Here is a 25,267-nt window from a genome sequence, read left to right on the forward strand (position 1 = left end):
CCAAAGGCATCGACACCACCATTATTATTATTATTATTATTATTATTATTATTATTATTTATTATTATTATTATTATTATTATTATTATTATTATTATTATTATTAATTTCTTGTGCATCTATAGCCCGCCTTTGCTTCAAGGAGCCTTAGGTGGCTTACACGACCCTCCGTTTTATTCTCCCAACAACCCTGGGAGGTAGGTTCGGCGGAAAGTCTGTGCCTGGCCCAAGGTCACCCCAGCGAGCTTCACGGCCGAGTGGGGACTCGAACCGGGATCTCCCCAGTCCCAGTCACCCAGGCGCAATCGCAGCAGGGTCTCCCATTCGGCGGTTGTGTGTGCGCGGAGTTGCGAGTTGAACCAATGGCAACATGTGGCCTAGTCTCTCTCTCTCTCCCCCCCCCCCCTTTCTCCCGGGGGAATAAGTCCAACGACCAGAGGCGGAACTGAATCTTTGCATCTCTTTCCAGCTCCCATTTCTTGCAGTAGTGGCGTGGCGCGGGTGGGGATGAGGGGTTGGAGAGAGAGAGAAAATGAGGTCTGAGGAGGGCGGGGGGAGTGAAGCCCCCAGCAGCCCTTGCTCGTCCCGGAGCGAGGCGCGTTTGCACTCCATGCTTCAACTGGTCCAACTTTTCACTCAGTAGAACTCTCCCCTTCCGCCCCCCCCCCCGGATTTAAAGCTCTACAAGACCTTTCTGGTCTCTTTCTGTAGATTTGGGGGAGGGGGGTCCTTTGGCATGGCAACACCCCCAACTCTACGGGGCAGCAGCGAAGCCTTCAGAAACGGCCCATTCCAGCCTCCACCGACCTTTTCCCAGCCTTCTCCCCAATTCGCTTCCCCCACAAAGTCCCTTGCGGTGTAGTGTAAACCTTGAGCATCCCTTTGCCTTTTCAGTTGGGTTGGGAAATGGTTTTCTCCGACCATGGCGCAGAGCGTTGTTTTTCAGTCCCGCGTGATCTTTGCATATGGCTTGGAGTCGTTCAGGAGGCGGCACGTGCCGGGGTGGGTGGGAGAGAATCAGATCAGTGCACCCTGGTCGCTTGACTCAGGCTGTGTCCGAAATTCATTTTTCTGCTTGTTGATTTGGTGCAGTAATTTGTAGGAGGTGGATGGTGGGTAATAAGTTGTAGATGAACAACTGGAGATATTATTGGGGGGGGGGGGATCGAGGCGAGAAAATAAAGATTTTAGAAATAAAATATTCTCACGACCATATATTGCGAACTGTCATCTGAATAGCGAATTCAAGAGATCGGCTGTAGAGTATACCAGGGAGGTTCTGGTATTGAAAGAACACCTGAGTGGTGCGTTTGATAAAGTCTTGTACTTGTGCGTCTTACGTTGGGCTTTATTTCATGGTTTTAATTGTTGTAAGCCGCCTGAAGACTTTTGGCTTTCAGGCGGTATGGAAATGTAATTAAAAAATAAATAAATAGAAGTAGGATCTAGCGTTCGTTTGTTCCTGAAAACTTTTCTTTTCTTTTCTTTTCTTTCTAAACGATGGTGGTTTAGACCTCGGTTTTGCAATGAAATGGAGGAACTTAAACCAGACGGACCTTTCGCTTTCCGCTCCCCCCACCCCGCAGATAATTAGACAACGGTAATCTATGGAAAATCTCTAATTAAAACGAGTCACACGTTTTTAAAAGAGCAGGATGGGGAGAAGTCCCCCCCCCCCAAAGCCGGCCACACCAAACAGTTCTAAGGGCTGCCCGCGTAGGGTTAGTAATACAGTCCAGAATGTTCTAGCCCGGAATTACCACCAGCGTAAATCCTCTTCCGCATAAAAAACAAAGGCTGAACCAACCCGAGCGTTCCAGGACCCCGATCTCTGTCATCAAGCGATGCCTAATGGATTTGTTAGTTTCACACTGTGAGCTTATAGGTCCCTTGAGCAAGATGGATAGCTTGTGCGTCAGCGTGGCTTGGCTACGTGCATAGCTGAGAACCACCTTCTGAATTCGAATTCCGTTTACCCTGAATTGGGCTTGAAATGGTTTTAGGAATCCAAAGCGTTTATTACAGTGGTCCTAAGTATATCTTTTAAATACTTAGAGCTGGAACAAACAAAACGACCTCCCCCATCGAAATAAAAAAGAATCCAGATAGACACTTGTGCCATATCCGTGTTGAAATATCAAATCAGATATAATAAGCTATTTATTTAAAACATTTACAACCCACCTTTCCTTTTTTAAAAAATAATAATTCTGTATTTGTGTCATTGTTAAAATCTTCCTGGGATTAATACCAGGCAGGGTAAACTGAGTGTTGTTCAAAACTGGTTGACAGGCGACAATAAATTTAAAATTAATTGGCATATAAATAAAATAGTATGGGATGCCAAATTGTTACAACCTAAGTCTAAATGGGCAGATTTCATTAGAAAACCTAATTCTCCGAGAATAAAAATCCGAATATCCTCACCCCAAAGACATTTATTTGCCTGCATAAAGTGTGGCATAAGCCACAGTTACTTTCATGGAAATTATTTAAGGCGGCAATCTCCATACTCGTTTACCTGAGAGTAATTCTGATTAGACAGGTGTACAAACATATGAATAATCTCTTCTTAAGAACAAATGCCACTTCTTTGGAAATAAAGATTAGACAGGATTGCGCTGCAACAATTTAATCAACTTACAAGCTCTAGGACTATTGGGAATACTTTATTATTAAATGGCTGCATGACGATTTAAAATCATTTAGAAGTATTACTTAAAGGCTCAATCGGCCTACTTGGTCTAAGCAACTGTAGAAGGAATAAACTTCCTGTGAAATCCATGAGCTATCAGCAACTTTCCCAAGGCGATCCTGGGGAGGTCTCCTTTGCTTTTTCCAAGTCTGATTAGGCCACTTTTCTTTGGAAAGTTAGACTTCTTGATTGATCTAGTGGGGGCCCCCCCACCCCACTCCCGCAAATCACCGAAATGCTGAAATCACAGGAAAAATGCTGCCGCTTGAGCGATTTAGCAGCCGATTTTATCTATGTATATTGGAAGTAAATCCCATTGAATTCAATGAAAAGTGCATCCCATCGAAGTGTATAGGAGCCCTGCCCAAGATATAACAAAAACAGTGGGAGCTATTCTTTCGATTCTTGTCACAGGAAGTTCCTGTTGCACTATTTTCACTTTTCTTTAACGTTTCTGTTCCACTATTTTCACACACCCTTTTCTCTAAAGTCGCATCACTAGTGAACGTTTCGCTTCCAATTCTTCTCTGCTTTGCTGAATTAAGGCTAGGACCCATAAAACTCTTTGTTGAGAAAATGTTTTATTGAAAGCCCTGTCTTTATTTCCAAATAAGTGGCATTTGTTCTTAAGAAGAGATTATTCATCCATATGTTCGTATTGAACCACCAAGAAGATGGTCGGTCTGTCTTTTTCGTGACTTTTAAATGATTCGTTTACGGATCAAACACATTTCTTGGCACCCTTCTTTACAAGCTGCTTCCATTCTGAATAAAGGGAATTCAGATCAGAGTGCAAGAGGAGCGATTCTCCTTACACCAACGAGTAAAGTTCATTACTCTCTTATAGGATATTTCCAATTAAAACAAACTCTTAAATCTGAAGGTAATTATGGCCTGCCTTTTATTGCTCTCGCTGCTGCTGCTGCTGTTGTTATCAAGTCTTTTCTGAAGATCTGTCTGTACAACTGTTGTAGGATGTGCAACATCGACCCTAAAGATGTCTTCTTTGCTGGCACTGTGTTCCTTAGGTGTGGACGAAGGCAGGTTGTATGTTCCTTGCATTTATGCCCTCAATGCCTTAACACTTCTATTTAACAGAGACCGGTTCATAATCTGGTCTATGGGCTAAAATTGTCAGAATGAAATCAAGGGCGTCTCTACTTCCAGATTCTCCTTCAGCGTATATATCGGAAGTGAGTGGCAGCAATCGAGTCCCCCTTCCCAGAAACATCTTTAGGCTGCAGGGGAAAGCTGCAATCCCCCTCCACGCCTTGATGCACATCTAGGTTTCATTGGGACGGTAACCCTTTTACTCTGGAGTAAGCCCAATCCGAAATGGAGACGGCTGACATCCCTAGGATTGACTACCAAGCGAATCCTGAGTTAGGCTAAAGCAAGCGAGACCCTTGGATTTTTTCATAGGCCGATCCTAAACACAGCCTTCAGGCCTAAGCGGTCTTCAGAGGTTCTGCACTAAAGAAGGAAACGGGATCAAAGTTTTAAAACGTGTACGTTCCCCCCCTCCCTTAGAGACTCCCACTGAGGACTCAGTCGGGAAAGATTCGTAAGGTCGTGATGGAAATCGAACTGTTCCAGTGAACTGGGCTGCCTGCATTAGACTGACAGTCTACTTGATATGAGAGAGAGAGAGAGAGAGAGAGAGAGAGAGAGAGAGAGAGAGAGAGAGAGAGAGAGAGAGAGAGAGAGAGAGAGACCAGCCCCTCCACCTCCACAATTTGGCCCTTTAGAAATCCATCTCTCTCGGTGTGGATGTCGCACAGGGCACACACTTCCAGGCTGCGGCAGACGCAGCGAGACGAGTGAATGGTGTGTACTGTGCGGGCTAAGTTGCCGCACCTGTGCTGAAATCCCAGCTGGAAAGCACCCGCAGCGTCTAGACTACTTTTGGCGGAAGTTACGGTCCGCCGGTGGGAGAAGGTCCCATTCAACACCACGGGTCTTACTTCCCGGGAAACACGCCTAGGATCGCGCCTGGGTCAGGAAGACCGGCGGTCCATGAATCGTGCTTGCACTTGTATAGCGCTTTGATCTGTTCAACGAGCTCCTCGCGCAGGGTTTCGTTGCGTAAACCCCAACCGGCCGCAGCTTTATTTTGACCACTAGTGAGACGGGCCACTATTTATTGCGCCAGGGGCAGCTGGAAGAGCTGAAGGCGGCCTAGGGAACGCCTGGCACCCGGGAGATTCGAACCCGGGCCTTGCGAATCCGTCACCAGGCTATACCTACGCTTACCCCGCCCTCTACCCCACCCCGACTCTGAGGATTTTACTGCCCTGAGCACAAAGCGCGCTCCGATCCTGAACGTGTAGGATTCCCATGGAGGTGGCGCCCTTCAGACTTGAAGCGTTGCACCTGGGAGGAACCAGTGTAGCGCCCTTCTGGTCATCGCACCCTCAAGATTTACTCCGGGTTACTTAATCTGAGGTAAGACGGACAGGATGTTGAAGGGGGCTAAGGGGCAACTAACTCGCTTGTAGCGCTTCGGCTCTGCGCTTGGAGTGACCTCAGTGGGGGCTCCTTTCGAGGGAGCGTGCCTAGGACCGGGCTGGAAAGGCCTCTCGAGGACTGCCCCTTCCCCTCCCCTCCCGAGGAGCTCTTCCGTCGTCCGCCTGAACAAGGCCCCGTCTGCAGCGATCAAGGGCCACTCTCGTGCACAGAGCAACGTGTGACTCGCCGTGTCGTTAGTGCCGCGACGGCGGAGATGCGAGCGCTTTGTTGTAAGCCTTTGTGCCACCGGACCGCCTTGGGGTGGGGTGGGGGGAATCTCTCCTTGCCTCTTGTGCGGATGATCGCGGAAAGGCAGGCAGGGTGGCGGTGGCGGTGGCGGTGGCGGCGGCGGCGGCGGCGGCGGCGGCAGCCTCGGGGCGAGGCGGCTCTCGGCCTCGGGCGTGCGCTGCGCGGGATGGACGCGCGGTGGCGCTGCTCGAAGGCGCAGCTCTTGGAAGCCGGGTGCGGGTGCGGGCAGCGTCTGTCCGCCTTTGCTGGCTGCAGCCTAAAGTCCGCCTTTTGGGGGATTGTTGGGTGTGTGTTTTCTTTTGGGGGCCTCCGCGGACGTTATTCAAGATAGGATCGGAGCCCCCGTTTGCTGCGTAGCGGCCAGTCTCGGGTCTGAGAGAGAACGGGAGGATCCCGGCTCTGGATGCAGAGCGCCGGTCCATTTCGCTTAGGGAGAGGGAGGGAGGTGTGTGTGTGTGTGGGGGGCAATCGCATTTCCTTTCCCGTGTCCCGCCGCCCTCCGTGGACCTAACGGGCGAGCAGCAGGCCCCTCCTCCGCTGCCCCCGCTAGCCCATTCTCTCTGCCCCCCCCCCCGGCCGAGGAGCCCCCAGTTGGCACCGCCGTCCCTCCAGGTTCGAGGGTGGCACAGAGACCGGGAGCCAATCTGCTTCGTGGCGGTGGCGCTTTTATGGTTGTTGATCTTCGTTTCCAGTTCAGAAGGAAGGACGGCGCACTTCCCCCTCCGCCCGAGGGAGGAGGAGGAGGAGGAGGAGGAGGAGGAGGGCCCGTAGACAAACAGCCCTCCTTTCCCTTCCCTTCCCTTCCCTTCCTTCCCTTCCCTAACTCAGCAAGCAGCCAGCGCGGCTGGCCTAGCTTCTGCCCTCCCGCCTCGTCTGACACGCTTTCCAGCAGACACGTCTTTCCCACAGCCCTTTGGCCCATGAACTTAAGGGAAGCCTTTCTCTTAGGCGGCGGCTGTCTTCTAGAGGCTTACGGGGATGTTAAGTCCCGTTGAGCTGAACGGGAGCAAAGAGGGTGTTCTCTAAGCAGAGCCAGAGCCATTGAAACACATTGGATGGATTCCCAACGATCTACGTCTGGGAACGGGACGCCCCTCTCCCCTCTCTCGGCACCCCCTTCCCAAACACTGGCAAGGAACGTGTCTCCCCACCCACTCACACTCGCACGCCAAGTTCAAGCTCTTGAGTTGAACCCTCTTTTCCCATCTTCGACAAAGTGCATGCAGTCCCCGAAGGATGCTTGGTTTTGTTGACAACAGGGAGCTGTTTGGAAAATCTCTCTCAACACGTGAGGCACACGGGGGCCATTCACATTCTGGGTCATTTCTCACATTACACGGAATCAAGGCTAGTGTGTACACGCAACAGGGAGCCGCAGCCAATCGGGGCCGCCTAATTCGCGTACCTTTAGGAGACATGTGCGGGTCACATTCCGAATGGGCCTTTTCAGGTGTATACTTCCAAGAGCTGTGGCGTATCCCAAACAAGAAAAACGGCCCGAACTTACACACGCTGCTTCTCTCGCCTATATCCACGCAGCCTTTCGTTTTTACCTATGTACACACGTACATCTAACCTCCCCCCTCCATCAAACCGCCCCCCCGCCCCCCCGGAAAGAGTCGAAACCTGAACGCATCCAAAGGAAGTGAACTCCCTGGCGATCCACGGGCTTCCAAATATTGCTTTAGGATCCGCCTGACCCAGCACAAAATCGCTCGCATGAAAACACGCGCGCGCATCCTTTTCATTTTGCCCGCCCTTTGTCTCCCCTAAGAACTTCGACCATAAAGAGAGTGCGCCGCGGAAAAGACCTGATGTTAAGATCGCTGCTGGGGGCTACGATCCCAGACAGTTGACCTGGGCGCGTTGTCCCTTCGAAACCAGTGAGGCTTCCTTGCGAGTAAATGTCTTTGCGCCCCAGGTCTGAAAGACGCGCGCCCCCGCGGCTACGCTTTCCAGCGCCCCCTCCTGACCTCTTCTCTTGCTCCTAGGTCAGCCCAATCACATCTCACCTCTTCGTTCCCCCCCCCACCCCCGGGATTGGGGTGGTGGTGGTGGAGGTTTTGGCCCAAATAGGACAGATCCTCCTCTGGCTTCCTTGGCCTTTAGAGACGGTCGTGGCTGCCTCAGGGGTTCCCGTGCTTTATTATTCTTGGGCCGATTTTGCTGGCAAGGCGGTTTGGGGCTGCCTTCCGCAGCCCGTCCATTCGACAGTTTTAACGTTCGCCGTGGTCGATGGGATTTGCTTGCTCCCGAAGGACATAGGGCCTTGCTAGACCTAAGGTTTATCCCAGGATTGTCCTGGGGTCAAACCTGTTCATCTAAGTGCCACACAGGGCATCCAGCGCTCAGGCAGGGATGATCCTGGGATAAACCTTAGGTCTAGCTATGGCCTTGATCAGCGTGGTTCTTCAGATTTCACTGAAGAAAGGCGATGGGGGTTTCTTTTCTCCCTGTCCCAAGTTAGTTTATTAGCTATTAGGCCCCTTGGGGAAATGGTACTGATTCTCCCCAGGTGCAACTTGTCACCCAGAACGGTGGGAGGAAGCAAGACCAGACCAAGAGCCCAAAGCTGATCCTTCTGTTGCGGGGACTGACTGGCCTGGCCTGAGAATGTTGCTTCTGGTGATCTCAGAAGTCCAAGCGCGTGGCTATCACTAGTTGCCCAAGCGACAAGAAAGACAGACAGACAAACTCTCTCACACAAGTTCTGACATTAAACGAAAGTATCAGAGCTAATATTTGGATTACGTTCATCTTTCAAAGGGGACATAGAAAAAGCCACCCCATTCCAATTCATAAGGAAGCTAGACAGTACTGATGCTGAAATAATTATAAATGCTTTGGGGGGGTATTACTTGTGTGTGTGCGCGTGTGTGTGTGCGCGTGTGTGGTGGTAATTAAAAGATTATTAAAAGCAATGCGTTTTTACCCAAATCTTCTTGAGGATTTTTAGGAGGGGCAAACAATCCCCTCCAACATGCATGTACCTTGACTCTGAGCAAATAATTTTTTTCTTATTTTTTCAACCACCCAAACGTGTCAAAGGAAGAAACACCTCTGAGTTAAATTTTCTAAATGCTGAAAGTATATGATTATTAGATCACCAAAATTGGCTTTATATTTAGCAGGAGAAAAAAGAAGTCTTTTTCTCCCCACCCACCCCTGTCCAAATAAAGTCAATATGTGAAAACGATCAACAAGGAAACCATATATAATTTGAAACAGAAAATGCTTTTATTGGTCAGGGGAGAAATGGATTGTAAATATATTAGAAATTATTGTGCCCATCCAGTTATTTCACTCCATCCAAATATGCTTAGAACTGCGATTTTTCTAACTAAAGTTTACAAAGTTTTGATTTTTTATTTTTAAACTGAGACACCCCACAAGAACCAAGCAGTAGAGGTTATAAGCAAAAGGTTCTGTTTGATGCTATTTAATAATAATCTTTTGAGTTGGGTAACCACGGTTTAACCATTTTGGCAATCCGTCAGTTACAGGACTTCCATGTCTCCATAATTAGTTTCACAAAACTTTAAAATCCCCCAATGAAAACCAACTTAACATGAAAGAAAAAGATGAAAGTATATGTTACATTTTTTAAAACGCACACCATTGTATCCAATTTTATATATGTATTTAATTGTATACATTATTCAAATAATCCTGGGAGCGGCTGAATAATTTAGAATCAATAGTTTCCCTAAAACCTTGATAAAATATTAACACTTTATAAAATATTAATAAGTTAACAATCCGGTTGTATTCTCTGTAAGAAGGTTGAACTTGAAGTCCTGTAATCAGGCTGTTCACACAGAACTGCGGTGTTAAACTGGATCAGTGACCAAATGGAAATCAAGATCTTCAGTTCTGGGCCTTTATAAAATAGCTCATTAACGATCTTGGGTCGACTGTTTCCAGTCACCCACATCATGAGTTAGAATAATAGTGATGAACTAGTCAGGTACGGGGGAAGATCTTGCCTTTAACCATTAGCATTATCCTACCAGAAGTACTCAAGTCCTAAAACCAATACTCCCAACGTTGACTACTGATCCGGATAATAAAGGTAAGAGGAGAATTGCCATTCTAATTATTATTATTTTTTAAAAAAGGGGGGAAGATTGTCAGATAACGCCTTATCGGCAACTTAAAACCGACCCTCCCTCCCCTACATAGTTTGGCTTTTTTTCTTTGTTTTAAAGTCCTCCTACTTCCAGATCTCTCCCCCCTCTCCTCTTTCTAAAATAAGCACTATTCACTTTTGCTAATTCGGGAGTAATTCTTTCAGTGCTTTGACTTCAATTATTTCCAACGAGCCATGTAAACATCCTTCCCCAGCTACAGTTCTAGGACCAGGACAGAACCACAGCCCCTCACCTTTAGCTGTCGGAAGCCTGCAGCTGGGCTCCCCAAAGTTCAGCCGGACACGCGACCTTAGCCCCCCTCCCCCTCGACTTTTCAATTATCAAAGTAAAACGAAGATCTCCGTGAGTCTCCAGGAAAAGATCACAGCGTATATGTTAGACATATGGGGTGGGGTGGGGTGGGTGAGTTCATCCTCTGTCAAAGAACTGCTGCCTTTCCCGAGGGTGGGACCCTCTTGCCCTACTCCGATTTCAAATGGAAATGATCTGGAGTTAATCTCTTACCCTGATCAGGGGTTCTCCGTGGCTCCCAGGCTGCCAGCCAGCAACGCTTCCTAGAGCGGGCCGAAGCCCAGAGAGAAAGAGAGAGGGAGAGAGAGTGCGCGTGTCGCGATCCCTCTGCAGCCTATTATCATCCTTTGGAGACGGAAGAAGCAATAGCAACAGCCGCCGCCGCCGCTGTTCAGCTTCTACCGCCAGGCTCCAGGCTCCAGCAGAGCCCAGACCTCAAAGAAGCAAGAAGCCCGCTCTTTGCCTTCCTCCGAATCGCAGCCACAGCACTAATATCGGCTTGCGGTGCGTGTAGCGGGGGAAAAGAGAGCTCCTACTTCCCTTCCCGCCTCGACCAGATTCTACGGAGCTATTCGCGACTCTTCTTGGCTCTCTCCCGCCGGGTTGGTGGCTGACTTCACCTTCGCAGCCCCCAGGCGCACAAGTTTCGCTGCGGAGACGGCGCCTTTTATTTGGCGCTACGGCTCGCCCGCGATTGCCACGAAAAGCAACCTCCCTTCAAAGTGCCCGTGAAGACGCGCCTGGCGGGAGAAAACAAGCCATCGCATTTCTCTCAACTTTTTGAATTCCTTAACTTTCCCTCCCGGAAGGTAAAGGATGCGATCCTGCGCAGTTAGGCGCCCCGAAGCCCCACTGGTCGCCATGGGGTTTGGCGAGCTTAATTCTGCAACAGATCGGGTTGCGCTACTGCAATGCAAGGGCAGATTTACTGGGGTGCAAGTAAAGCCCCATTGCAATAAGGACGCAACGGCGAAACTTCTAAAAGTCTCATCCCTCACCCACTCTCCGCTTTGCCTTCCTCGGCTTCCTGCAGTTTCTATGAATGTTCTGGAGACGGTTTTGTCCTTCCCAAACGGTATATCTGAATTGCCTCCACCCACTCAACAGTCCTGAATCAGATCCCTGTACGCTCCTAAATTCATTTATTTCTTAAGTCTAAAAAAGGGAGTCGAATTAATCCGTCCCCTCCCCAATATTTAAACTTGTCCTTCTTTAGTCGTGGTTACACCCCCCACCCCCGCTCTTAAAATCCACTCAGGCTGGTTTGGGATTTTTTTTGTTTTGTTTTTGACCCTCTAGCGCCACCGTAAAATCAATATCTCTTAAGGGGGCCCAACAAAGTTTCCAAGCCGTGGAGTGCTGTTCCTTCCCCGACTAAAAAGCGCGCGGTTTCTCTAACAGCAACGTAGCGGAAGGAAAAGAGAGACGGGGAGGGAGGTGTTTCGGGGCGGCGGCGGCTCAGCTGCGCACAACGGTGCCGGCAGGAGAAAACGGCGAAGGGAAAGACGCGCTTTCCTTTTGGGCCACCTTAAAAACGGAGCTGACGCCGACGCCACGGAGCGGCTTCAATTCTGAGGCGGCCTCGGAGCAGAAGCGGGTCGCCGTCGCCGGGGGCGGAAAGGGGAATTGAGGAGCGGGGCAGCCGGGGAAGGGCCGGGCTCGACATCTACCCCCACCCCCACCCCGGTCCAGGATTCAGGGTGGGGATAGAGCTCCCTCGAGTTGCGGGTTCAGCCTCCCCACGCAGCGCCCGTTAACTCTTTCAAAGGGGCCGCGGCTGCCCCGCCCCTCCCCTCATTCCGAGCTAGTGAAGAGGGTTTCCCCCTCTCCATCTCTTCGCTGTCTCAGGCCTCGGTGCTTTTAAACGGACCACTCTTGCCTCAGCTCTCACCAGTAGTCACTACTACCCCGGCAACGGCTGCTCCACCCCTCACCCACCCCACTGCTTCCTGAGGCAGCCAGGAAGCGGGGACGGAGGTCGTTGGTCGCTTCAGGAAACCCGGCTCGCCTTTCTTCTGGCCGCCTCGCGACCCACCCGGCTCCCGAGACGCGCGCGCCGCGCAGGGGAAGGCGCGCAGCAGCCCCCGGCCCCACCCCCGCAGCCCGTGCCCTTCCCTATGCTCTCGTAGAGACCGTTGCCTGTCTAAAGAGGTGGTGGTGGGGAGGGGGGAGAGAGGCTCCCTTGCCACCCCTTCGCCTCAGAAACAGCGGGAGAGAGTAAAGCGGCCGTTAAAGGAGGGCTCCGTCCACGCGCTGCGTTCTCGTCTCTCTCCCTCCCCCATCCCCCTCCGACCCGCTCCCCCTCCCTTGGGCGTGAGGGGACGGCGAGGAAGGGAGGGCCATGTGCGTTTGTTTTGAGGCCCCGCTGCTGCTGCTACCACAGGACAGGCGGGAGGGAAGGAAGCGCCCGGAATGGACACGCCGTTCGCTTCGTTCCAGCCCTCCCAACAGCCACACTCCCCCCCACTCCCAGCTGCCGCCCTTCCCTTCCCTTCCCGGCCAACCTCCTCCTCCCGCCCCCGCGTGTCCCGAGTGCCCTCCCGCGTGGCGGCGGCTCTTCTCTCTCCCAGCCGCCGCCTCACGGGCTTGCTGCTTCCCTCCCCACCCATTTCTCGCACCCCCTCCCGCAATTTCACACGCCTCCCCTCCCCTCCCTATCTAACCCTTGCCTTCTTCCTCCGCAATACTTCTACATCTATTCTCTCCCCCCCCCAACCGCGCACCGTCACTCCCTCCTCCTCCTCCTCCTCCTCCTCCTCCCCCCACCGCGGGTAGATCCTAGTTTGGTCTGCCTGCCTGCTTGCGTGAACTGCGCGTTTAAATTAATTATATATTTATTGGGCTTTAATTTCCTGCCAGGCGGGCTGCTCTCCTTTCCCCCCTCTTTCTCCGCCTGCGTGCAAAACGGTGCCGGCCCGAGCAGCAGCAGCAATTTGTGTGTTGTTGTTTTTAAAAAATCCTTGCCATTTTGGTAAGGGGAAGGGCTCTATCCTGTAAAAGCGATCGCCTAAGATAAGGCAGACAGTATTTGGGGGGGGGGGGACTAGGAAGAGAGAAGAGGAGGGGAAGTAGGAGGGGAAGAGAAGGAAGGAAGCGGAGCTGTTGTTATTTTGGAATCCAAGAGGAGGGAGGGAAGAGAGAGATAGAGAGGAGGGGGGGAACCCATCACCCCCCCTAAAATTCCCAAAGCAAGGAAGGACAACCCCAGAAAAGGACTCACTTTGCCTGATGACTCAACGCAACTAATAATCATTTGTCTCCTCTCCGGCGAATCCCTCGTGCTGCTGCTGCTGCTGCTGCTCTTGCTGCCTGGCACACACGGAGCGAGATTGAAAGTGACACATCGGGCGCTGCTGGCTGCTCGGCGGCGATCAGAGCACCGGCTTCTGCGGCCGCTTCTCCCGCTTGCCCGGGATAGCGTCTCCCTTTAGAGGCAGCCTCTCCACCCCTTTTCTTCCCCCCTCCCCCCTTGATTTCTTTCCCCCCCTTTTTTTTGCTGAAGGTGTGAGAAATCGCATTTCCCCCTCCCTCTCTTCCTCCCCCTCCTCTTCCTCCCCGATCCCAGAGCTCTCACCTCTCCTCTCCATTCGCCTCTTCGGGTGCGCTTTTGGGAAGAGCTCTTTCCTCAAACTATCGAGCCGTCTGGGCAGCGCAAGGCGACACGAGACATCCTGACCCGGGAGCGTAAAAAACCATCGCGCCTTGAGGTGGCTGTGGGGTAGGGTGGGGGAGCCGAGAAAATAACGTACAAAGAGGACCCCAGAAAACTTTCCACCCTGGATTCTCTACTTTTGATCCATGGACAGAGCCCAACTCAGCCAAGTTACGGACAGACTATAAGCAGTAAGTACTTAGCAAAAACTCACCGCGATGGTCTCGAAAAACTTCTTTTAAGAAGCCAGATCAAAACAAACAAGCAATTTACCGATGACTCTATAATTGTTATTGAGGTGCTTCAGGTGAAAGTGTTGCTGTTATATGTTACATTCCCCTTCATTTATTTGTTTCTGTATAACTCCGTGAACCTCTCTAGCCGTGCCTTTTTCTTCTGTTTGTTGCTGTGCTACGTTGTGTAGTCAAGCTTGAAAACTCAATCTGCTTGAAATAGCATTTCGGCACAAAATATCGAACGGACCTGCCAATGCTCTCTCTAGGATTTGCAGGCATACAGACGGGGAAAGACTGGAGGAAGAAGGGTCCCCCCTTTTCAAGCAAATTTGTACTTTAACTTTTCTTTTGCCGAATAATAATTAAAACAAAATGGTAAAAATGCCACTATTTCTAAGCAGAACTTTTAAAATCAGAAATGAGGATGCCTGATATACCTTGGGTTTTGTTCTTTTTTTTTTTTTTTTTTAAAAAGATTTCTTTTAATAAAATTAAAAAGGAGCTAGGTTTTTTAAGGGTCCTGAACTGTCATTGTAAGTCTGTCTACTATTGTTGCATGGTTCGCTCAGCACAGGACCGATCTTTAAATGCATCACTAGGTACATAACTGGACCACTATATTGTATATTGGTTCAAATGCCATCTGAAACACATTAACCGCTTTAATGCTGCACACTCACTTCTTAATAGATTTGTTTGCCTGAGTCCCTAGCTTTTCTAAATTGCACTCTCTACCCCACAGACGGAAACCGTGGCGTGTAAATAGCTCCGGTAATAGCATGGTTTATAAAGCCGAAGTTAAATGAATGATCAACTTCTGTGAACCTTTCTGTGTCAGTACTTGTTAGCTGCCAGCTCCCCAAGCAGCATAGGAAGCATATTAGCAGCCTAGGAAAGGTATTAAGTCAAGTGCAAAATCAAAGACTTCTGGTTAGCTCTTTAGTGCTATGTGGGTCATTTTTATTCCAGCTTGAAGCACTCTTCCTTTTTAATGTAGATGTGATTAATTGATACATGATTCGATGTGGATGTTTCTGAAGTGGTGCTGTTTCTCTCTCTCTCTCTCTCTCCCTCTCTCTCTTTCTCTCTCTAGGTCCTTGCTCATTTTATTGTGATCTGCCTGTGGGAACGTTGTCTCCAACGCAAAGTAGTATGGACCGGAGAAGTGAGAGTCCCTGTCTAAGGGATAGCCCAGACAGAGGGAGCGGCAGCCCTGATGTCAAAGGTCCTCCCCCGATGAAGGTGGCCAGACTTGAACAGAATGGGAGCCCTATGGGAGCCCGAGGGAGGCCCAATGGCTCTGTCACCAAATCAGTGGGAGGTAACAAACCTAGTAGAACTAATGTATACATAACAGACTGGTGGCTGAGTTATAATGGCACAGGGTGTCAGGGTTCAGGTTGATGAAGCTTGAGTGTCTTGGTGTAGAATTACAGGAAGAAAGTCAATGGCTGACTGTTAATGTCCCGCTTGCCTCTCTCATCAGTAACCAACAGCCTCATTATGGTTAAATAGGAAAGTGGTTTATATAGAAGGTGGCATATTTTGGGCATTTTGCCACTCTGTACCAGGTGTTAGCTGGTTTATGTCACAGTTAAGACTTCTTAGCTTTTCCTGGAAAGCTTTAAGTTGTTAAATTCTTTGCCCTTCTTTTAGAAGGACACAAAAAAGACGTTGGTTTTTTTTTGTTTTTGTTTAGGGCTGCCTTCTGAATAGTAGCTTTTGCACTATGACTGTATGTAGATCTAGTGGCAATGTTAGTTCTTTAGCAGCATAATTATGTATAGGTTGACTCAGTCCCACTGAGTTCAGTGGGGCTTACATCTGAGTAAATACGTACAGGATTGTAATGTAACTGAATTAAATAGACTTTTGCATTGTAAACGTTCTAAAAAACTTACAAAGGAAGCAAATTTAAATTAATTTCATTATAGCATTATAGGTCAGCCTAATCTTATTTGTGTCTCTGAAGTTGTGTTATGTATATGAATATATGGAGATAACTAAATGTATCCCTTTTTGAATCACTTGTCACAAACAAGAGAAAATTGCTCTACTGTTACAAGAGCATTACTAGTCCAGTTTATTTGAAACTGAATAGCTGTGATGGCATTCTAGGATTGTGATCCTAAAATACTTACTAGGTAGTTAAAGTTTCACAGCAATCAGTAGAATATAATACCAAGTAAATGTATAAAGCAGTTAATTACTTTAAAGAATATTCCCTGTAACAAAACTAAGATTTTGCTTTTAAGGACAATTACAAAAGTTTTTTTTAGCACCAGTACAGTTGGTATTTAGATACTCTTGTGTTCTGTGATTTGATTTCAGTGATACAAGTAGATGATTTCTTAAAATCCCAGATGTGCAGCCACTTAAAGGTCTTTAGTTCTGAATGTTGCATGTTTCACTTCTTTTACCTCAATCATCTTATCTTTGGAGCTGAATATTATAACAGGGTCTAATATTTCTGCAAAATTTCTAAAGTAGAAAGAAAAGATCATGGCTGATAGACAGTTCTGAAAAACATACAAGATACTACAATGTCTATGAACTGAATTCTTATTGGATAGCAAGAAATGCAAAATTGAGCGTATATACAAATAGTTTATTATATTTTGAGTGATGATAAAATGCAACATAGTGTCACTGCATCCCTTTTAGCAGTTCTATCACTTTGTGTGCTTTCTAAATATTTCTTGCTGAGTGGAATTAATGATTGCCAAAGATTGTTGAGGAACTTCATCTTGAGATTCTCCTCTCTCCATCATCTTATTAGTTATCTGAATATTTTCTGACAATGGAAAGTAAAGTTTTTACAATAGCTTGAGAACCTTTGGTGAATGCTTCTCTTTCCCCATACTTCTTATCATTGTGTTCTTAGCGCCAAAGGGGGAAAAGTATGCCCTTAAAAACTATGCTTATGAGGAACTTGTACAAGTAATAATAGTGTATTTATGGATTTGCTTCTAGCTAAATCTTTCTGTCAATGTTTCAAAATGACCGCTTGCAGGAGCCTCAGGCTGTTTAGAAACATTTTTTTTAAAGAAAGGGTTTGAAAGTTTGCATTAATGTCTTCTGATCCACAGCATTTTTTTTTTAATGTTTAGGCCTACATATGTTTTCTCATTGTTATAGTGCCTTGCTACAAGAAGTTCATAATGCTTTTTTGAGTATATTGGTATGGAGTAGGATGCATGATTTTATTCAGTTTTATGTGAAGGTTTTCATTTCTCGATGCCATTGTCTAAAGAACAGATCTTTTCATTCACTTCTGATTCAAATGGTGAACTTGCACTATTAACTGCACTACTGACTGATTGAAAGGAGGAACTTGTACTGCAGTTCTCTTTTAACTGTGTTTCATTCAGATTCTAGTAGTTGTAGTACTTGTTTACAGGAATGAAAAAAGTCTGATTCTCAAATCAGTAATACTCAATACTAAAGTAGTTAATTCAGACAACCTCGATAAGGCAATCATTGTTTAAAATTGATTTTCATTTCATAGTAGAAAGCCCTTTAAAGCAACTAACTTATGAAAGGCCTTTTGTCACTGTCCTCCTAAAGTCTAATTTTATTTTTAAAAGTTCAAGGAAATTGTTCACAATTTCCAGCGCAAATTATGATGTGTGTGCATTAGAAGAGGCTTAAGTGGCTTCAGAAGCTGTAGTGAAATAGTACAAATGTACCTTTTTAATTGCAAAAGTCAAATCTGATTTTTCTAGATGTGAAAATAATTTATGATATCAGAAAGGAAAACTAATGCCACATGTACACATTTTTGGATTGTTAAAGTGAGATAACAAGGTTTCTAGTTACATTAAAGGAATATTCAGTACATCATATAGTGAAAAGACTTCCCAAGGTAATTCATGTATGGTGGTTTAGTTTGAACTTTAATGTAAAGTTGAGGAAAGTTTCTAGCTTTTAAAAAACATGTCTATCAAACCTTATTTATCTTGTGTCTGGGAAAAAAGGGAAGTACACTGTTTCTTTGCTGTGTACCATGCTAGGTATTTGTTTAGAATTCAGTACTATTTGTTTAAACAAAGGGTTAATATATCTGAAGCTATTCCAAGTGGTGAGCTGCATTAATAGACATATTTCCCATATTCTTTATTTTTTATAATGGCATCTCTAAGCAAAGGAAACCTGCAAAAATATGTAAATGTTCTTCACAGATTTTCTTTTAAATTTAGTATGGTAAAATAAATTTTACAGAAAGCTTTTATGTTGCTAATGCCATATTGAATCTTCTAGAGAAAATCTGTTTTGGTGTTTGGGGAAAGATGTAAAACTCTTGAAAAACTCTAAACAAAAAGTTAAGCAGGAGTATGGTAGAAGAATTTTCCTCTGGGAATGTAAAAACTTTCTGCTGTTTACCGCGTTAATTTTAGCAGAACTAGTCAGGGTTAGCTGTTTTTCGTGGTTGCTTTAGCTGTTCTAGCAGTTCCTGCAGTTATCTAAGTGCTCTGTTTTAAACATCTATATAATAAAACAGAAGTGCTGTGATAGTCATGATTGGCAGCTTTTATAGTGAGACTGTGGGAGAAAAAGGCGAATATCTCTTTAAAACACATGACGCCTGGGAGAGAGGTTAAAGCAAGCAAGAGCTCTGTGGTGTTGACAGCTTTATATCCCTGCTGGGTAACATTCACTTACTAGAATTGGCGTCCCCTCTCAGTTAGTAATTCGCTCCATAAGGATTTTGAAAAAGGTTGATTAATGGCTATGGAAGTCAGATTTGTAAAAGTTCTGATTAAAATTTATCTGTGTTCACAACTCCTCAATTTTCGTGGGCATTTTCCTTTTTATTAGTATTTATGATCCTAATCCCCCTAAGTTCTGTTTGAAATTGTGGAGGCTAGTTTTCAAATCATTCTGCTATTTGTCCTTCAGTGAAATAAACTGAAGTATAGAAACCACATAGTGTCTTATACCAACATCAAATGTAGACAGAAAGATACTATGTCATATTTGATCCATGCCAGTTGATTTCTACTTTTGTTATCAGGTTCTGCATATTTGATTCAGACTGATTTAAGAACTAATTGGTTTTTACTTAAACAGAAATTTGGTGTGAATGTATTTGAGTCTTATTTTCATGTGTGATAGACCAAATCTTGTACAATTTCTTCCTGGACTACATCAAATAAACTTTGAAACATTATATGATCTAAATGCTCAGACAGATGTCCCAATTTTAATAAAGTGCTCTGATTATAACATTATAGTGGGCTGGATCGAGACATAATAATGGAACTTAGATTAATTTCAGTGGGTTGATTAGGATTAGGTCATGATTAATTTAAGTCCCATTGATTTCAATGAGTGTACTCTAAACCTGGATCCAATCCATTTTTTCTATCTTTTTGGAAATTACAGGCACATTAAACCTGGTTTAATATTTCTTGGAGAAATGCTAAATCACGTTTTAAATTGTTCATAAAATGGCTTACAGCCCAGTCTTATATATGCTTACTCAGAATCAAGTCCCACTGAGTTTAGGTTGTAACCTTAGACATCAAACATGGAGCCCAATTTTATGTATGCTTATTAAGTCCCATTGAATTCATTGCTGCTTATTTCCAAGTGGGATTACAGCTCTTGTTTTTTAAGGCCTAGCATACCACTGTTAAATGCTAATTACTACTATTATTATTATTTATTTATATAGCACCATCAATGTACATGGTGCTATATAGACTACTAGTAGAACTAGGTCTAGAATAGTATGTTGTGACCTTTTATTCTTGTTACAAATATAATGAGGGGGAAATAACCTAACATTTTGTGGAAGCATTCAAATAGTACATGTAATAGTAAATGAGTTCAGAGCATTGATATATGGTGTCATTGGAGTATTGCTTGTGACCACTGTCAACATAACCTTGCAAATTAAGTCTTTCATTGCAGATAGGTAGAGAGTAAACCCTAAATGCTGAGTCTTTAAATAAAATTCCTCCAATACCTTATGTTAGAGGTATATTGTTTTACATTGAGCATACCTTGTATTGGAAGCTAAACCACAGACACAAGTTTATTCCTGTGCAAGTTTCGAATGCACTGTTTTTATATAAGTTCTAATTGGATAATGCATCCTTTTGGTCCCAGTTAAAAATGTTTATTGTTATACATGATAGATTACAAAGTTAAAAACATCAAAGTAAAATTTGGGGAATAATTTAGAGTGTTAGAAAAAGTATATTTTTAAAAATAACTTTTTATCTTTTAAACGTAAATTTTGCAGTCATAGTGTTGGAGTCACTTAGCTTGTCTTTCCCCCTATTTCTTCTAAGAAAATAATGTGTTTCTGATTTCAGTACTTGGTGTGTTAAAGCAAATATGGAGTTTTGATTTCAAAATGTTTGCAGTTCAGCATCCGCAATCAGAATAATATAAAATAGCCTCCAATGGGGAACCTAGGTTGATGTTTTTGTGTAATGGCCTACCCAGATGATATCAAGAATTGTTAATGTTGTTCCCCACCTTGATCCAAAGGGAGAGGCGGGTAAGAAATAATAATAATAATAATAATAATAATAATAATAATAATAATAATAGAAGATAATACTTGAAATGTTCTACGGAAAGTCTTAACCATAATGGATTTGAAAGTTCAGTATGAGCTATAATATTTTTAATGTAATTGTTTGTAAGATGTTATGCATGTTTTGTGGAGAACTAAAATACCCGAAGCCCTTATACTAAGCAAACTAAACAGATCAGTATTGTGTGAAAAATTGGAACCCTGACACTAAAAACACTTATTTGGAAGTGTAATCCCAGTGATTAAAAAGAAAAAAGAAAAAAAGAAAAGAAAAAGAAAGTATGTAGTTGCTCAGATGTGTTGCTGAGTTCATTGAAATAAATATGTTTAGAATTACAGCCATATAGGATTACAGCCATATCTTAACTTCTCAATTGATTTGGTAGGTTTTTTAATGTAAGCTATTTCATTGATTTCTTTCCAAGTAAAGTACATAGACTTGGAGCTTTTGTATCAGAGGAAGTACATGGAGCAGATTTACACTCTGTTCTTCATTCTTGTACAAAAATGTATATTAAAAGCAGTTGGTTTTTTTCCTTTCTTTTCTTAAATGAGCCTCATAGTGCAATCCTATACATTTCTACTTGGAAGTAGGTCTCACTGATTTCTTTGGGACCTATTCCCAGGTAAGTGTGCATAGGATTGCAGCCATAGTAGCTTATTTGCTGAAAACCAGTTGGGCAAATATACATTTTAGGATGCTCAGAAAAGCTATATCCAATATAACATTAATTCTAATACGCACTATTTGTGTAGTAGAATGCATCCTGATACATATGCAAGAAATGCATTTCAGTAATGCATTATTGCTCTTCGTGCTAATTTCTTATGCTGAAACTGAAATAATGTTTGCTAGCTGTTGGAGGAAAAGTGGTGCCTTGAAAAGATGTTAAATATTTTGACAAATATTTTGTGTATATAAGACTTTAGAGTTGGGAAAATGCCACTGTAATGGCAATATAATGTGGAAACTTTGCGGATATAATATTGAGCAAATTTACTGTTTCCAAAGCAGATGGATCTTTGGACACAGTATATGGAAAAATGAGATCACTTTACGCCCCCCCAATCCGCCCCCCCAAAAACCCTTTGCTTGATAGTATTATAAACATGAATGAAAGTGCAACCTTGACATAATGCATCATCGTTGTTAGTAATGAAATGCATTTTTTTCATCCCTATCAATATCTTTGGAAATAACTGTAAATGAAAATTAAGAAAGCCTCATGCTTATACCCCAAGGCATTGGGCAGCCTAATATAGTTCCTATCTTATAACTACATAGAAAGTCATACTGGCTAGCTGGGATCATTTGCTGGGTGGGCTGTGGTTGGTGTTACCCTCACTTCAAGATTAGAGTCCATCTTCTAGTGGTACCAAGATTCTACTATTATGTGTCTCAAAGTACTTTACAACCCAAGACAGTGTTTAATTAATATAACTTGTTCGTGTGTATGTGAGATAGAGAGAACTGACAGCTCTTTCTGAAAGGGAAAGTGCTCTCTCACAACAAAAAACACAAAATATTGACTTTGAACTATCGTGTGTGCTTAAAATGAATCTCCCCTCCTGCACCCCCGAGATAAATGATGAATCAATCTTACGTTAATTAGTTCCTACTGTATAAACTCCACAGAAACAGATGCACTTTCTTATGAAGACATTCTATAAGTGAAGCTGTTTTAGGAGCTAAAGCCACAACTGACAAACATTTGAGGAGCTGATGATTTTAGAGAAAAATACTTAATTATCTCTGCAATGCTGAATTTTCCCACCATATTTAAGCTAAGCGTTCATCACAGAGAGTTAAACATTTATCCTGTAGGTTTTTTTTTTGTAAGAATGAGTTGATTTAGACTACAAGCAAAGAGTATCAGTGGAATGCAAGGCTTCCTCTACTACTGTAATATCTTTTTCTAAAATATTAGTGTGAATGACATTTCTTTGAGACCCTTCATGAAGTCCTGTGTATTAACAATATCATAGTTCGATTATATGAGGTTTCCTGGGGAAATATCCCCAGAGCAGACCAAACAAAACAGGAAATGTATCCCAACCCTGAACTAAATAGTGATAAAACAATTGGGATAGGCAAACTGATGAAGATAAACACTATATAAAAATATCTGATAGTATTATTTTACCTATGCAGGCTGAAAATATACATTAAAAGACAATAGAGGAAAATACAGTACTGTTGTGCTGATGTCCATTGTATTAACAAGGTCAGTAGTTCAATTATATAAGGTTTCCAGGGGAAACATGCCAATCTAGAAAACATTTATGAAGAATTTTTGTTGAACACTTGCTTGAAAGTAAATTCCTTTGATGTAGGGAAGCGCTACCCTTTACAATTGCTGTAGGAAATATTTGTATTACACTGCCATTTTCCTCAGCAAATGCATAAAGTGTAGAAGTAAAATACAGATTTTCCCGTGTTATATGTATCAATAATAGTTAATTAAAATGAACTAAAAAGTAAAATGTGCATCTGCATGCATCTGGGAAACTTGATTGCCTCAGGTTTCCCCGATGTGTGTACATACAGCTATTTACATGGTTTCTTAGAACAATTGAATACTTGCAAGTAAACATGTTTAGGGCAGGGTATCCTCAAATACATATTATTTGTATTATACTACTAAAAAATTTTCTCGCAAGGAGACTAATTTGAATTTTGCGTAATTTGTTTCTACATATGCTTTCCACACCACTACCATCATTTGAATTTCAGAATGAATTCTGAAAAAAACTGTGAGACATAAAGTTGGTAGAAATTGTGAGCATAACCTAGAGCAAGTTAGGCAGCCTCACTTGATGGTATTTACAGTACAATCTTATTGATGTCCTGTTGAATTCAGTAGAACTTGCTCTCAGGTAATTTAGAATTACAGCCCTAAATACTGTGATTAATCCTACTGAATTCAATAGGTTTTAGATGTATCTAATCTACTTTTGATTTCTCCCTATTTTTTTTTTAGTATTGTCTGCTTGTTTGTGTAAATGCCAAAATCCTGAGTTTACCTATACATTGGTTCAACAAAAGCGTGGTCTTTACTAGCTCTTTGTTCCCAATAAAATGTATGTGTGTGTGTGTTTATATAAATAATTTTATTTTCTAGCTTTAAAAGGCATTTGATATAAAATAATTAAGATCCAAAAACTAATTTTGCTGATGAAGAATTGCTTCTTTTTTTGGAGACTTAACAAGGCGGTCTTACAGTAACATCAAGATTTTAGGGGAAATCTCTGTAGTTCAAGAAACAAAGACCTTGGCTTCTAAGAGCTATGTTGCACTCGCATGTAACAGATTATTGAAATGATTTAGTTTATTGTATGTTTTTGTGGTTAACCTGTAAAGTGTGAGGCAACTTCACATTTTTTTTGTGTATGTATTTTTTTTAACCACATGCTAAACAGTAAAAATATGCTATGGAGAGTAAATCCGTAGTCATTTTCCCCTCCCTGTTTCATCATGGTTTTAGTATTGCTTTGAGCTGTCCAGTCCTTGATAGGTGTTTGATGCAGGTAGGATTGCTTGCATGTTTCAATAAAAACTGATTTTTTACTCTATGCCCAGGCATCTGACAGCCAATGATGGGGCGTTATAGGTTTTTTTAAAAAATCAGGTTGAGTTATTTTATTGTTAATTGTTTTAAATTGTTTTAAAACTCTTGAATGATAAAGGTTTTATATTACGGTTTAACATGCTGTGAAACACCCAGAGAGATCTGGCTATTGGGTGGTATAGAAATTTAATGAATGAATGAGGTCACTTTTCAAGTTATTAAAGTATGTTGTACTGTTTGGAATTAATAGTTCCATCTCATGTATGTTCAAGTAGAAATATATTGGCTGTCTTTACACGGTTTATGGGTAATTGTTTGTGCCTTTCATGAGTGTGATTGAAACTGTGGCCAAATGTACTTGTGGTAGTATCTAGAGGTAATATGATTATAATATAGTATGTGTAATCTCAGTCTGATTATTTTTGTAATTGAACAAAGGATAGTTTTGGTTAAAGATAAAACATACAAAAGAACTTTTAAGCTACAATAAGGTGCCTTACCACTTAATTTATGGTTGGTTTAGAAGATATTCCCACCCACCCCTCTACATAAGTTGTCCCAACCTTCCTTGGGCACTCAGGCTTGTTGGCAGATACCAGAGTGAGGAATATGGCTGGAATCCATTTTTCCAGCACTTTCCCCAACTTTTAAAATCACTTTTGGCAGTAATTCCGGTGGGAATAGCTGGTTTATATCAGTTACTGTCCAATTCACAGGTTATATTCATCTATGTGAATGCATATCTATGGGTGGTCAGCACTGCTTGTATGGAGAACAAATGTATTGTGTGAACTGGGTCTTGGCATCCACATCTATGACACACTGATGATGCAATATGGTTGCATTTAAATTTGGGAAGATTTGTGCTGGCTGCTATGAAAAGGAACTTGATTCCAAGTCATTGTGCTTAGGATCATAGCCTAAGGCTATTCATGTGGAAGTAAGTATCCTTGAAGTCAGTGGAAACGGGTTCCAAGTATATGTGTTTTTTAGGACTGGAATATTCTAATCTGGCAAAAGCTTGTAGGAAGAATCTTCATACGAAGGCACTTTTTCTTCATTTTGTATTAACCACATAATTAGATTTTAAAAAACTTTAATGTTACACAATGATGTTTCTTTGATAAGTAAAGCTTCCTTTCAATAATTTTATTACCATTTTTTTTTGTTACATGAAGCAGCACGGGGCCTAGACGCTACTTGTTTTATGTGGCTTAGGCCACAATCCTATACCCACTTATGTGGGAGTAAAATTTCACTGGTGAATGAACATGAAACAGCACAAAATGCCCTAGGTAAAGAAAAGGGCAGAAGTTGCTGGAATGCATGCAGCAGTCCAGAAGAACAGCGACAACACCAGGGAAAA

At 43.6% G+C, this 25,267-nt stretch overlaps 1 protein-coding gene across 4 annotated transcripts in view; it reads left to right on the forward strand.

Moving 5' to 3' along the window:
- The first annotated feature begins 13,628 nt into the window (after positions 1 to 13,628).
- SATB2 (SATB homeobox 2) overlaps positions 13,629 to 25,267 on the forward strand; it is a 207,878-nt gene continuing 196,239 nt past the window's right edge. For 3 of the 4 annotated variants that reach the window (XM_063116206.1, XM_063116203.1, XM_063116204.1), the window contains exons 1-2: positions 13,663 to 13,737; positions 14,876 to 15,103. In XM_063116206.1, the coding sequence (XP_062972276.1) occupies positions 14,935 to 15,103 (169 nt within the window). In that variant the 5' untranslated portion in view covers positions 13,663 to 13,737; positions 14,876 to 14,934. Of the gene's footprint in view, positions 13,738 to 14,875; positions 15,104 to 25,267 lie in introns of all 4 variants that reach the window. The other variant, XM_063116205.1, reaches the window with a different exon arrangement.

Source organism: Elgaria multicarinata, chromosome 2 (genome assembly GCF_023053635.1).
Source record: "Elgaria multicarinata webbii isolate HBS135686 ecotype San Diego chromosome 2, rElgMul1.1.pri, whole genome shotgun sequence".
Classification (NCBI taxonomy): domain Eukaryota; kingdom Metazoa; phylum Chordata; class Lepidosauria; order Squamata; family Anguidae; genus Elgaria; species Elgaria multicarinata.